General features: G+C 36.8%; 2 protein-coding genes across 2 annotated transcripts in view; one reads left to right on the forward strand and one right to left on the reverse strand.

Moving 5' to 3' along the window:
- The window catches only part of LOC120338972 (RNA-binding protein 5-like), a 33,038-nt gene extending 28,839 nt beyond the window's left edge, over positions 1-4,199 (reverse strand). The window contains exon 1 of the mRNA XM_039406996.2: positions 4,032-4,199. Coding sequence (XP_039262930.2) covers positions 4,032-4,042 — 11 coding nt within the window. The 5' untranslated portion in view covers positions 4,043-4,199. The remainder of the gene's footprint in view (positions 1-4,031) is intronic.
- A 248-nt stretch (positions 4,200-4,447) lies between these two features.
- On the forward strand, positions 4,448-14,459 carry LOC120338970 (uncharacterized). Its single transcript, XM_039406993.2, has 3 exons — positions 4,448-4,778; positions 9,437-12,467; positions 12,854-14,459. The coding sequence occupies exons 1-3, from the start codon at positions 4,659-4,661 to the stop codon at positions 14,059-14,061; spliced, it is 4,359 nt and encodes a 1,452-aa protein (XP_039262927.2). The 5' UTR covers positions 4,448-4,658; the 3' UTR covers positions 14,062-14,459.
- The last annotated feature ends 1,787 nt before the right edge of the window (positions 14,460-16,246 follow it).

The raw sequence follows: 16,246 nt of genomic DNA on the forward strand, positions 1-16,246 counted from the left end.
ATATTCGAATGTATTCGAATATCAAGGTATTCGAATACCTTTTCGGCTGATTTTCGAATAATTCCGAATAGTAGCCACTTTTCGCCGTAAACGTGGTGTTTCGTTTTACGGGAATCTTTAAACGACTTTTTAAATCGGCACTTTGATTGTTTATATTCTGTGCGACCGTACGTCGCATAGTGTTGCGACACATTTGCACGTTTGCGTGGGTGGACATTGCCGACATTCGTGTACGAGGCTTTTAATTTACAAATTCATTTCCATTACGTCGAAAAATTGAGAAAGTATGTTTCTTTTATTTCTATGTGGCCTGCTTTTTATTCGCATGAGTCTTCTCAAGCATGATTTGTGTAACCTTATATTTGGGTCTTAGGGTCTGCCAATCATGATATTTAATCGCAGGCTGGTTATCGTTACTTTAAAGAGAAACACGGCCACCGAGATAAAGTGATTTGTGACCCTTTCGTTTTGCCGATTCAGCAAAACACGACATGGACAGGAAAACACAGCTGTGAAATAACCCGTGGACGTACAGTGTAGTACTTATCACATTCCAAAATTATTTCAACATTCGGGTTAATAGGTTGTCCAAAATGATTGGCGCTTTACAACTTAAATTTACCGCTCAATTGTTAAAAATAGTTAATTCTGTGAGTATGATTCTACCAAACTAACATGATCTGGTTCTAAACATATAAAATTATTAGCGAATTTTTCTACCCGTCTTATTGGAGGCCTATAGGGGAAAACCCCTTTTTTGAGTGCTAAAAATAGACATCGTCCTATTTGCCATGTGGACTCTTTAGCCGGGAAATACGGTATTTATAGCCGTAATTGTTACGATATCCAATAAATTGTCACAAGTTGGAAAAACAAGTCGATTTATTAGAAAATAATTTTAGGCAAATAATTCTGATAACGATAGTTAAAAGTATCGATCCTTTCCAGGATGATTTTTTGTTGCGCAAAATAATCCAATCCATGACTGGTACCAGCATTTAAAATGTCATGCCGTATTAATTTAATTCTGTTCAACGTAACTCATGGTTGTATCGACAATCTGTGGACATAAAATGTGTAGTAAACTGACCGATATTATTAAATATTGATTCCTATTTTCATATTGATAAAATAATGAAAGTATTAATGCCAAATACAACGGGTATTTGTGGACATGAAATACGTGGTAAACTGCCCAATTATAACTAATTTCGGATTCGTGTTTACAAAATAATAAAACTAATAATTCTAAAATGCAACGGCGATCTGTGGCCTTCAAATGTGTGGTAAACTGTCCGATTTACCAACATTTGAGTTATGATAATAGAATTAAATTAACACGGTAAGGCATTTTAAGTAGTGGTATCGGTCATGGATTCGAATATTTTGCGCAGCACAAAATCATCCTAGTAAAAAGTCCATACTTTTAAATACAAACCAATGGCAACCATTATACAAATTAGTTCCCAAGAGCGGGATAAAATATAAATTCTTTTTCCGACTTGTGACAATTTTTCGTGAGTTCGAAAATAAGAATCAAAACTAATTATATTCGGCACAATATCACGGCAATCTGTGGACATAAATTGTGTGGCAAACTCGTGATTAATATTAATTTTTGATTCCTATTTTCGTATTTACAAAATACAACGGCGATCTGTGGACTTACAATGTGTGGTAAACTACCCGATTATAAATAGTTTTTGATTCCTATTTTCAAATTTATGAAATAATAAAAGTATTATTACTCAAACATACAACGGCGATCTGCGGACTTAAAATGTGTGGTAAAGTTCCCAAATATAATTAATTTTTGATTCGTATTTTTGTACTCACGAAAAAATTGTCACAAGTCGGAAAAATACCTCATACTTTATCCCGCTTTTCACAAATAATTTGGATAATGGTTGGTATTTAAAAGTATGGCCGTTTTACTAGGGTGATTTTGTGTTGCGCAAATATTCAAATCCATCATCGATACCACTATTGTCGTATTAATTTAATTCTGTTAACATGACTCATGGTATATAAAATATATGCTGCAATAATCTGCAAATATGAAATGCCTGGTAATATAGCTAGGTTGTAACTTGTAGATAGCAGTTATTCCATTGCTTATTGTATGGAAATTCCTACATACATTTAGATAAGCTTCAATTAGTGGATTTTATTTTCGAAGTATTCAAAATTTCATATTCGAAAAAAATAATTTCGAATGTATTCGAAATAGTGAACTATTCGGTATTGGCCATCCCTGACCCTAACATGACTGTATGATCTGGATTAGTTCAGTAGTTTCAGCAATAAAAATTTCCTAATTTAACATTGTGCTAATCAGGATAAAAAACATAGGTCTGTCAGGTCTCATGTAGTTTCGTACCTCAAGTACGTCTAGTGGGCGTAGCGTAACAATTACATTCATATGTCAATCCTAACTCCCTCCTGACTACGCCATCCAAAAACTACCTCACTACCGTACGATGTCAAAATCCCGTCATAGAGCTCGCCAAAGTACTGAAGTATACTGTACCTACAATCGCCCGAAATGGCATCTGCTGATGATAAAAAACTGACTAACGGCAGTGATAGGATGGGATTTACATATTTATCCTGGGGGAGAGGAAAGTCGATAAGACGGCTTAATCATATGGCGAACCACGGCCTCTCGTCCGGTTACCAGACCAGGTCGGGTATGGGATCAGTTAGCCAGTTATCCGTTTTCGGAAGCATGGACTTGATGGTGGAGGAAGCCGTAACCGACCAGCGGTTACGTGAACCACCCTACGGCCAGACTGGATTCCATAGCAGGTGCACGCCCGAGAGCGCTAGCGCTCCGCAAAAATGCACGCGAGCGAATTCAATTTTGCACGCGGACAATTTGCAATTGCTCACCAATGTAAATCGGTTTAAATGGCTTTAAAATCAATAATCCAGTAATATGAAGATGCCAAAATATTATAACTCCACAATTGTCGACAAATACTAGCTTGCAAGATTTGGTCTAATCGAAAAATTGCGAAGCAAAAAAGACCATATCGTGTTGAATGATAGGAATCCTGTGAGAATAGTTATGGACGAAAAGATCGCCTTTGCACCAACGCTGGTCAGGTACGGCTCTGATTCAGCGTATTTTTCATGCAATAATTTTACACGAATGTACTGAACAGTACCGGTATCTAAAGTCGCACAAACACTCTCAAAATTAGCGACAAATTGTAGAAATAATGTTTGGGGTCAAAGGTCAAACGTCCATTTTTGGTCTGATTCATCGTATTTTTTATGCGATACCAGTAATTTTACGCGGATGTATTGAGAGGTATCAAATGTCAAAGTCAGTTGCACGCGGGCGCAGTTGTCTTGCAGCCGTGAGTTATAATTGCACGCCAGGAATTCTTATTTGCACGCAGGAATTTCTGATTGCACGCCCGATTTCTCGTTCAAAAAGGCCATGAAATCCAGACTGGCCCTACGGCGGCGAAGAGTCCAGCAATCCTCTCGCACATGATCCTCCCCGCATGGGATTCGAACCTGCGATCCCACGAAGGGTAATCAGAGATGTGGTGGCGAGCGTATTCTTAACGCTTAGCACGATGCGCCACACCGCCTGATCTCTCTCATATCGGAATCGTTGCGTGGAGAAATCGACTGCGCGTCTTGGATTACAATTTGAATAGTCTGAAGGGCCTTATTACACCACTGTGATGTCGTAGTGAAGTAATTTCTGAATGACGCAGTCAGGTGGGGGTTAGGATTTAACATATGAAAAAATTGTTACGGTATGCTACGACCACTAGAAGTACCGAACTTGAGGTTAAAATTACACTAGACCCGGTCTGTCTGTACTGAAAATATATCCACGATTTCGAGATTGCTTGAAACACAAGCCTAATTTAAGTGGTAATGAGCAGATATTCATATCAATGAGCAGAATGCAAGTATGACTGAATTTATGCTGAAATAAATGTGATACTGGTACCGGTACCGTAGCCTACCTGTAATGATCGCAAAAACTTTTGTATTAGTCTACTCACCCACGATCCATTATAATGCGAAATATAAATTCTCTTGTTGAATTCGTTTGAAGGTCTATGATCTGGCTTATATTAGAAATAAACAACACGATGAATAAAATGATCAATTCCGAGAAGCCTGGAACAGGTTTACTAACAAGCGATCAGGCTGAACGACCGAGATACAAGCAAACGATCTATTGACCATGACGCCATCTAACGCTTTTAGCAATCCCTGTTGCTATAATTAAATTTGAGGAGGAGAAACATGCCAAACAGTTTATCTATAAGTTTGCGAACATCAATATTTTTGTTTTTGTTAGATTGTTGAAACACCTATAAAACAGGCGATGATTTTGTTATAAAAAGTCCAAAAGAATTTTCGCTGCGATGATTGCAAAGTTTTGCACCTTTCTCCTAACATCATGACAGGCGGCAAAAAGGAAACGTGGTACAGACCGCCAGGCTTTCGACCTTTTGCTGATGGAGAGACAGCGCAGACGTGATTTTTCAAACGTTTTTGTCCGCTATCTGCAAAAGCTCGAGTTTGGGAAAGTTATTAGTAATAGTAGAAGTGGTTATATAGGCCTATATGAGGTACCGGTACCGTAGCTCTATAGATTTGTGTACTGAAGAAATAAAGCGGCAATGGAATTGAGCATTGTCGACGTTCTTGAACCTGGTCGAGCAGAGGAGATTCAGAGTAAAATCCAATATGCAACGTTGGTAAAATGCTACCAGAATCTTACAAAGTCTAAAGTTGATCTAGTAAGTTACCAGCTCACATTATTGCATTCTTCCAAATCTTATACATTGCACAGTACTGCAGTAGGTGATCTGAAGTTATCATATTTCAAATATTATACTTTTTTTTGGTATATCAGTAATCTATTTTCTGTAATTTTCATTGGAGCATTTTAACAACCATTCCTAATGCAGACAATGAATATATAAATACAAACATACTTTCATACATCATTGAACTCATTCAATATCAAACAAGGCTTATTATGCAGTTATGGATTGATCGAAAATAGATAGTTTATTTTGGAACAATACGATGGTCATCGCAAGCAGGTTTTGGTGGATTCTGTGCATTGTTGTGGACAATGGAATATTGCATGAACCACTCCTATAATCCCCTTTTTTTAATATCCATTAATAATTTCACTACATCTTCCAATATTTGCATTAGTTTGACAAAACAAAATGTCCATCAATCTGTCAATGACCAATATGACATCAAAAACTCAATTTTTGCAAATTTTCACCCCTATAAATATGCGACCACTACATTTTTTCTGCGGCCATTTTTATCTTACGTCTTAATAAACAATTCTAAAGTCAGAGCTCAGGCTACTAAACATTTCTATTATTTTACCACATATATAATTTCATAATACATTACACCAAAAATAAAATTGATACTCTTTGAGCTTTAATATGTTGAATCTGTAAAATTAAAAGTTCCTATTTTAAGTTTGAACTCTGTGTATCGTTGCTTTGAATCACACCATGACGAAACAGGATTTCATGGTACTGCTCATACAAAAAAAAATCTTTAGTTGTGGTTCCCGACTTGGGTTCAGTAGCTGGAAAAACAGTTTGAATACAGGCATATTGTCTTTAAACTAACTCCACGGCTCTGATATTTATGGTAACCCAGTACTTCGCCTGCTCAGTTTAATTTGATTACCTGATCAAAACTGTTTAATACGAATTGAATGTTTGAACTCTATTGTAAATTTTCATACCTCATTCAAAAACTATCATTTTGTGGAATTGTGATATTCAGCTAGACATAAGCTCATTTATCTCTCTTTAAGTGTAGGAAGTTGAAAAAATATTAAAAAAAGTGATGGGAATTGTATTGGATGTTGGCAAGTGGCAACTGACAAATAATGTAATGTGATAAATATTGATTTCCAGTTTTAACACCTATTAAAAAAAATATAAATTATTTTAGGTCACCCCCAATGTTCCCTCTAATTTTTTGTAGTATGTGTGCGCAGAAATTTTGGTGTGTGCGCACTTTTTTGGAAATGACTAATATTTGTGCAAAAACCAGTGAAGAAATTTTGGCGTTCTAACCGGGTAATAAGTGGGCCAACAACAAACTTTCTCCACCTGCCAACCGAGCACATTGTTACATTACATCGAAATACGTCTGTGCGCAGTAAATCTATGCGTGTGCGCAGCCTCTGAAAGCTGTGTGCGCGCGCACACCTTAGGGGGAACACTGGTCACCCCTCAGTTTGATAGTTATTCACTTGGTATAATTATTTACTCGAAGTTCAAAACCTATGAAATTATTAGTCTTTTTATATAGAATCGTACAATAATTTAATTCTACATTATTGACAGATTGCTTGGGTTTTTGATCATCCATGATGCTCTTTTCTGTATGCCAAGTATTTAAACTATGTATATGTATGTATACTAATATTGGTGATTATATGAATTAATACCCTACTGGGAAGTACAGGTTTCTATTATGTTTGGGTTATTATGTGTGAGAGAAATTCTATGCTACTTGCCATTACTTCAGGGTTGTTCATGTAACCATGGAAGGATTATTCGGAAGTTTGTTGCCCAAAGAATATAGTTGCAATTTGAAATATGTAGTTTATCCCAAGGGATATTGTTCAAAACATAATTTTTATGAATTGTTACCCTTTGAAACTGGGTTGTAAATTGATTGGCATTTTGGAACACTATGGAATACTCATGGAATGGAATAAATATACTCACTATAGAATAAATATATTTTAGCAGAAAAATAATCCCCACCTAATATAATTTCATCCTATTAAATAAATACTAGCCTACAATGTTCATAATGAGATGGCATTGTCTGAGTGCTTTTACTTCCAAGATCGAGTTCCAGCCAATCTAAGGCTCACTCAGGGCCATGAAATATTATTTTAGTAGATTTCACATGGAAATTTGCGAAAAAGTATTTATTGGATTTAGAAAGCAATAGATTCAAAATCTTTTTATACATTTTTGCATAAAGCTACAAGTCTTTTTTTAATCTTGTGCAGCAAAATTGTGTCCCACATAATACTGTATTACAGTATCAGTAATATTATCTGATAACATAAAATATGTAATGTGAAGATGACTAACATTTTTGCTTGTGCATGTACAAATGTGCTTGTATACATGTTTTGTAACACAATATTATGTGTGACTGTCGTTCAAAATGATTTTTCATTTAAAGATACATAGAACTCTCCAAAAACAAGGGTATAAAACCTGTCATGGCCACTAATATTATTAAATAAAAATGTATAATATACTATAATAATTTTTGGATAATAGTTATTTTTGTACTAATATGTAAATCGTGTTTAAAATTATAATTTTATAATGTCCTGAGACCAAGAACGTGTGACGGAACCAGGGGTGGCTAAACACAAATGTTGCACTATTCCGAATACATTTTGAAAAAAATATTTTCGAATATAGAATATCCAATTCCTTAGTGGGGGCGAGTTCATGTGGAAAATTACATAAATCACTATTTCTTCACCTTGATCACATCTAAAACAACATACTATAAAGTTCATGGTCTTTCAGTGTTGTTTGTTATCAGTTGAAATATCGCACGCTTTGATTTGCTTGTCTGACGACTCAATCTCTAATTTTCAAACAAAATTATTCCTAAAATCAAATTTTTTTCATACCGGATATAATGAAATTTGTTTTGGAGTTCCCTGAATGGAACACGTATGTCACGCATACCCGATGGCACACAATTATAACATGAACCATAAAACACAGTATAAATCATCGATGTTATCTTATGCTTAATGTTGTAGGATTCATTACTATCAAGAACTTTGACATTTCACGCAAGGACAAATTTTTCGAAACCAAAATAAACCTTCTATTCAACATAAATTTTCCGAAAACTCGTCTGATTTTAGTTCGTATTCATCATTTCGATAAAAACGACTCCCAAGAGAGATCGGAACCATTTTGGGAGCATCGCCAGCCTTTGATTTATAGGTGTATAATAACAAACTGAAAAAATTCACCAACTCAATGAACTCCACCCTGCAGTGCGTATTGTGGTTTACAAAAGTTATTATTATTGCTAATTCAGCAACTTCCAAATCGAGTGTTTAAATTTGCTCGCTGGTAGTTTTCTCAGAATAACCGGTCAACGTAAGCGCTGGCATACAAAAATACTCCTTAAAATTTGGAACTTGGAAGTACCGCAGACATTGAAATATTTTCAATAAGGATTCTAGTATATCTTTTATTTGATCAAGTATGGCGGGTAACCCCGTGAGGATTCGATTGTAAATTTCTAACTCCGCAAAAGAAACCGATGATTAATTTTACATCAACATTTGAATATATAACTTATCACTTTCAGTAAACTAAGAGCATTTTTCCTGTAAATTATATGCATAAATTTTTTGCTGAATACACGATAAATAGTATGAGGAAATGGACCTGGGATGCCATGACACATTTGGTAATTACGACGCCTTGTTTATCCACACTCCACAGCATTTTCATTTGATTATGGAAAAAATTATTAATTAAGGTTTTTAGGTATGGCGAATAGGAAACGTATTCCACTCTTAGCCGATTTAAATTGAAATATGCTGTTGGATTAAGATTCAAATTTACATGTGACCTGTCCGAAAAGACTTTCTTGTGATGACGCTTGCTTAGTGTTTGTTATATGAATATCGCCCAGCTAACAAATATCGAGGTTAGCATATAAGTCCAAATATTATTTTATGAGACAAATATGTAGATAAAATACAATAGGAAAGATCTCGATGGTGTAGAATTAAATACTCCGGTTTTAGACGAACAACGAAAATATTCAGTTTGAAATCTATTGTCGCGGACTTTACAATCCGCTTTTAATTATAGGGTAAAGTAAAACCACAGCGCTAATTATCGTATTTTACGGATCATAAGGCACTGCCATTAAATTACTTGATTTGGTTTTAATTCCTTGCGTAGGACGGCCGTTTGTTTTAAAACAAAAGTGAACCATACACCAGGCGCACTGCACTGGCTTATAACGCACACGAACGATTAAAAAAATGGATTTGAAGTGCACCATATGGTACGTGAAATAATGTACTCAAAAGTATATGGGCACGTGCGTTCCCACGCGCAAGAAATAACCGCTACACTGATGGCAGTATAACTGTAGACAACGCAAGTCTTAACTGTTTGGAAATGTAAATTTTAGTGTTAGGACATTTCGGAAAACTACCAAATGCAATATTACACTTTATGCACAAGACTTTGCATACATAGCTGATAGACGTGGGAACGCTTATTTTTGTAAGCGGTTGTGTTGTTATCTTCCTTGATACAATACTTCGAAGTGGGCAAAATATCCTTAATCTTTATGTGCTGACAGCCTAATTCAAAATTTTCAATTTCAGATCTCACGAAGCGGAAAAACGTATATTGAACTTCTCTTGGCGGCTTGTTCTCGAGACATCAGTTTCTTCAATTGGACGAAAATATCACCGTCAGAATTACGCGCCAAACTTTACGATGCAATTAGGCAAAAGATTGCCGTCGGACTCATAGCTGTGAGTAAAATACCCCTGAAGAAAATATCATTCGAGATATTTCGGGCTGGTCGATATTTCATATCAGACAATGTTGTTAAAGAAATTTGCTGCGATAGTTCAAATATATTTGAAGTGAAACAAGTTGGGAATGAAATGGTAGTACAATTTGCAGCATCGCCAGTCAAAGAAAACCAGAAATCAGAACCGGCTGGGGCATCAAAAATGACAGATCGAAAAGCTATTCAGTTGAAGCATTTGTTCAAAACCAATCCTGAGGTAATTGCGGCTCTGCGTCACACTGCATCCTATAAAAATATTTTACAAGTCTTTTCATATTGGCTAAAGTACTGTGGTCAATTCCGGACGGAATTTTTAACATGGCTGCTGGAGATAAGTAAACTGAATGCTCCGAATGATGCTGATTTGTACGAAACCAATTTGAATGGCATATTCCTTAATATTATTAAGAAATTTCTTACGCCATCTGGGCGAACCATTTCGCAAATTACAGATCATCTTTGCATTGACAAGCCAAGTTTCATTACGAAAGAGAAGGTTTTGCAGCTCATTATGGACGACCCGTTGCAGATGTTCATAGCTGATTCAACCAAGTACCTACCGACGGGCCAACGGTATGTGGAATTGACCAAAGAAGGTCGATCATCGTTACTTCCAGCGGATTTCGATTTGCCTGAAAATCTGAGAAGTCGGATATTTCCACTGCTAACTACTCGCGTCGTGTTGAATGCGTTGCAAAGTGTATATAAGATTGTGATAAAAACCATCCAAGTTCAAAAGCTGATGACTAAATACGGCTGTTTTTGCAAGTATCTCATTGAAATGGTTAAAGCTGTTAAGCCAAAGCTAGACACCGAAAGTTATAATGTACACCTCCAAAGCCTGATGAAGCCTCTCATAATGAATACTCTGGATAAGCGCTCCAGTCAAGGAAAACATATCAACGCCGTATTGCAAGAGGCTTCACTTTCTGGAGTGGCTGACTGTTCATTTGTGCGCGAGGTGGTAGAGTATTACAGCCACGAGTTTGTGTTTGTTGGAACCAATAAACTTGCTTTTCGCGAGAACTGCGCTATCGAGTTTAACGAAGAAGGCGATGCCCACGAAGAGAATTATGATCCTGTACCGAAGGAAGTTGACCCGCTGGCCGATCTGGAATCACCCCGAGTTTTACACCTTCTTACTAAGCAACCTAGGTTTATTGACATATTTGACGTATTCATGACTGTCCCAGAGGCATCACGAGCCGTTCTTGCTAATAATTCAATGAGTTTCTTTGAATGGTTGATCAGCTTGTCTAAACGTTTGATGCCGCACGATGCGCCGATATTTGAAGCTCATTTGCAGAATGTAATTCAAAAAGAAGTGGTTCAGCTTCATTCTCGACAGCATTGCCAGATGACTATACATCATGTGCACAGTCAGTTATGCATGCAATATGCAATGCTTCTCAGTCCTAACTTTTTGAGTTGGTGTTTGGAACAATCAAAATCTCCATTTACAGTTCATCAGTCATGGATATATTTGAAAAACTCGATTGACAAAAGGCGATCATCCCACGAACCGGAGTCATCGAAGACTGTTTTTCAACAACGTGACGTTCGCAAAAGAACCCCATCACCTGAAGCACTGCTCAACGTAGTGTACTCATGCAAACATTTATGCGATGTTATCAAGGCAATAAAGGAAATTCCATTAGAAGATGTAGGATACATAATTCAGAACAATTTATACTGGTTCGACTATATCGAGAACAACATCAAAGATCGTAAAAACAGATTGAAGCTTACCAGCCTCATCATAGAACAAGCGATTTATTGTTTAGAAGAACGAATTCTAAAAATACATGACTTAACCTCGCTTTTATCCAAGGGGGTTCCAAATTTCATTTCAACTGAAACACTTGAACACATTTTGCAACAGAGAAGAGACATTTTTGCTTTGGCAGGAAACGTTGTTGTGGATTGCCACGTTGGTGTTGTACGACAAATGGAAGGAGACAATGTGATTTGTAGCAATGAGTATGAAGAAAATTTAATGCGGCAGGTGTTGTTGTATTTCCCTTCAGCTGGGTCTTGCGATATTTCAACTCTACTTGGAATTATTTGCAAAGAAGATAGTTATCTCTACAAAGACAACAGTTCCCCGAACCCTGACTATATGAAATGTTTTTTCATGATGTTTCCCATGCTCTTTTATGCGCGTGGAGATGTGATTGTTTTAACCTGCATGGCGCTCGACAAAAGAGGGAAATACAGAAGTGGTTTTCACCCAACAAGTACGACAGAAAACGACGTCAATGACAAGAAATCAGAAAAACAAAATATAAAGTCCCATAAATCACGAAAACGCCGTTCCCGACCAAGACGCCATCGCCATGGAAAAGACTCTAAACGTAAACGACGCAGTATTTCTTCTGATCGTCGGTCACTGTCTCATAGCGACGAAGACATCGAAATAAATACAACAAATGACGTCGGAGTAAACGGCAACGATCATTCTGATAAAATGTTCATGTACACTGACAATTTAGTTGTGGACGAAGACTGTGAGGAATTGACCATGCAAAATTTGATTGATGACTTGCCTGCGTGTCTTTTAGTAGATATTGCGACTAGTTTACTTCTGAATAACAATGGGAAATCAAGGGCTAAGGAATTCTTGAACGAAGTACTACGAATGACCGTAGCGTCGGAGGAATGTCGTCAGATACTCAGCTCGACAAAAATGTTTTCTATTTTTCGTGAGAAAACGTTTGATGCGCTTAAAAATAGCATGAAGTTTGATCTTCTACGTGGACAAGGAGAACACGTACAAGAAGTGAAGCTAAAACACGACTTCGAATCTGGTTCGAGAACGCTTATTAACAAAGGCGAAGGTAGGCACTTAAAAAAATCTAAATTTCTTTCATCTAATATGATCAATACTAGGCGGTATTCATTAAGTCAACGCATCTGGGTATATATAGAAACAATTCTGTCGGGAAGGGCTGGGTCTTACATTTCATGATCCTGGTTAATAAAAATTTAAAGTTTGTCCGTGCACATATGCACTTTTTTAGTTTTCGTTACCATTTCGAACATTTTATCAAATACTTACCTCCAGTTGTTGTGAAAATAATATCAGCACGTACATAAAGTTTAATAAAGCAAAAGCGCTACCTTGTTCGTATTGAAACAAAGTACCCAGATCAGACAGAATATGAAACCAAGCTTACTGAGACTTCAGTAAGTCACAAAATAATCATGATGATTTATATTACAGATAAAGAGGACGATTCACAAATCGAAGAAATCACAAGTACTACGAGCCGAACTCCCGAAAGAGCAGCAGATACCGTTGAACCTACGTTAAGTAAAATCTCCGAAGCTAATGTGATAATTGATTCGCCCCAGAATTTGGTCAGTGATGACGAAATTATTAAACTTTCACACACGGAACAAGCTTCTATCGATTCTGATATTTCTCCGGTATCGCGGGAATCTGACAGGAAAATATCAGATGACCGTTCATCACTCAACGATACCGAGATTCCGAAGATGCCAAATTACTCCGTGACCGCGTCAGACAATTACGTGAAACCGAAAGTTCGTAGCCATAAGCGAAAACGATATTCATCAGCCAGTCGCGAGGGTCAATTACTTGAGTTTTTCAAAAATTACCTGGAAATCAACGCAGGATCGTGTTCAACTGATCTGCTCGTTTCAAGCGCACACAGACGCTTTCATGATGAAAGATTTGCTCGCAGTCGTTTGGCTTTCGAAGCGTATGTTTATGATCTGGCATTCCAAAATCACGACTTATTTATTTTGAGTGGAAGTACTTGTGAATTTGGTGTTACCAAAATATCTCAAAGCGGTGGCTCCCCGAGCTCTTCACCCCAAGTTGCCGAACCAGCTAACCTATTCTTTCTTAAATTTATTCCGGAGGTTTGCAAAGAGTGTTGTTCTTTTCTCTGTACTAAACCAAACAAGCGAAGCCTTTTGATTGAGGTTTGCGAGGCTGTCAACTCGCGGTTGCACGACCATCTTGGAATCTTTTCTGACAAGGAAATTACTGCAGTTGTTCATTGCCTAGTCTTAGTCGCACTCATACGTAATCTTCGCCTGTTTTGTTTTTCCGTAAACGAGCCAGTTGTATATATTCGCGATCACAAGGAGTCACATACAAAGCCTACGTCTCCACAATATAAGTACAGGCGTGAGGTAGAGAACATTCTGCAAAATCCTACTTTGACCGACGCCATCCTGCTGATGGCGGACATTGTAAGAACGTGCCGCCCTACATCTCAAACTTTGTTGCGGAATATGTGGCAAACTCGAGCACCTCCTACTCTTAGGAAAGTTTTTGGGACTGGTATTTCTTTTACACTCTCACTTAGAAAATATGGCTTCGTTTTTCCATCATCCGACGAGGGAAAAATATCAGTTGACGAAGACGTTATGAGTCATATAGTCCGTCCTATTGAGTGACTGACAGATCGGTAAATGTTGCCTCTTCAATGTTTATACACACAGCAAATGTTAAATTATTTTCTGTATCACCATGCAGTTTTAATAACTGCCAATTTCTTATTTATTTTCTTTCATTTCGTTCCACTACATTTTTTTACCCACTGCCCATGGTTCGACATGTAAACTTTCTTTTTATGGTGCTTTTTCAGCTTGCAATTTCTTGGTCTGCTATTCTATCTTACTATATTGTTAAGAACAAATGTTAATGAAGGTTACTCAACCAATGCATTGTACCTTAATATAAGTTTCATTGGTCATTATCGGCATAACTTATCCAGACCGCGAAGGGATACGCATATAAATATCCACCATTTCCTGTTCAAATAGTTTTTATCAATTAAAAATCCAATATTATATATTACGCGTATTTTTCAGTCTTGTCTGGAAGACAGGTGATATTATATTAGTGTATGCCAGGGCTTCCCAAACTAGGGGCCGCGAAACGAATTTTAGGGGCCGCAAAGAGCACCAATTTTACACAAAGTACCATATCAATTGTACTTTTTCAGACTCTTGATGCGAAATACAGTTATTAAAAATAGTGTAAATCAAACATTTCACGATTCCGAGTGAATACATCATCATAATACCGTGTTTCCCCAAAAATAAGACAGTGTCTTCAATTTTCTTTTGAAAACAACACTAGGGCTTTTTTGGGATAGAGAATACCGAGATTTTTTATTATACAAAATATGTATACCGATTTGCTTATAAATAGTACGTTTATAGTTTTTATTTAAAATAACTACTACGTATAGATTATTAACCATTTGAAAAGTAGAAACGATTTCTTGCTATCGACTGGGACTCAGTGATTCTCGAACTTCATTGTATTGTGAAGCCCTCCAAAAATATGCTCAAGTTGCGACTCCCCGTGAAAATACGTATTGATCATATAAACGAACAAAAACTTAACGACAGTCAGTAAAATCGCATTTGATGACCCTGATAGAAAGACTGCTTTATATAAATACGAAACGAAATTTTCTGTAAAAGTAGAAGATATGGTTTGGTTGAAACGTTCACGAATCACGAAATTTTGCGACGTCCTAGCAAAATTGAAACGACTTACTTCCACGGGATTAAGTAAAAAACAATAGAGCGCTATTAACTGAGTAAGTTTTGGTCTTATCCTCGGGGAAACACGGTAGAATCATCGCGCTTGCATAACAATGCATATTCTGATTGTAAAACCCGATTTGCGGGTGCTTGCATAACAATGACGGCTTTAATCCTTAAGATAGCGGTTTTCGAGGACGATTTGCTGAGTGGGCCTCGAAACATATTATATTTATTCTAAATGTTTCATTGTTGCAAATGATGTGTATATGAATCAAATTCATTTTACCATTTTATTTTGTTTACTTTCTTTTACGTAGGGTCTCTTGTTACGTAAGATAAGAGGTAAACCCTACATGCTGCAATCTCATAGACTGTAGTTTATTCATTTGCTTAACCGAGATTATCAAACATGAGTTTTTTTTAGGATTTTAAAGAAAAACTGGCAGAGATAAGAAAGAAACTTTAACTTTTTTCCTTAGACCTACATGTTTAAAAACATCAAAAGACGTAAAGCACATATTAACAATGACAAAATTGTGTTTTGTTTTGAGGCAGCTTATTTTTCGTGTAGGTCCGCCATGAGTTTTTTCCCTGATAATTTGGCGTCGCACAAACCGCTGCGTTATGCTAAGTTTGATCTATAAGAGTGAACAATTCGAGATGAGGACCATGTCGTCGGTGGCCAGACATCATAATTCATCATTTAGGCCCACATAAACAAACATTGAACAACGGCTGGACTTGCTATGCAGCAAAAGCATTCGCACCCATTACACTGAATAATTGAGAAACGTTAATCTGAATAAATATGTGCTTGTTTTTTTGTTTGGTAAGGATATAATAATAGTTGATAATTAGCTGTGCCAATAAGACACCAAAAATGCATATTTCGAACTGTTTAGCATTATTAACGTGAACAAGGGCCGCGAAAAATTTTAATATATTAAAAGGGGCCGCGAACTCAAAAGTTTGGGAAGCCCTGGTCTATGCAAATAAGTTGGATGTTGCATTCAAGACTAGGGATGGCGGAATCGAGTCCGGATTCGATTACAGAATCGATTCTTCGCGGAATCGTTTTTGT

This window comes from Styela clava, chromosome 9 (genome assembly GCF_964204865.1).
Source record: "Styela clava chromosome 9, kaStyClav1.hap1.2, whole genome shotgun sequence".
Lineage (NCBI taxonomy): Eukaryota > Metazoa > Chordata > Ascidiacea > Stolidobranchia > Styelidae > Styela > Styela clava.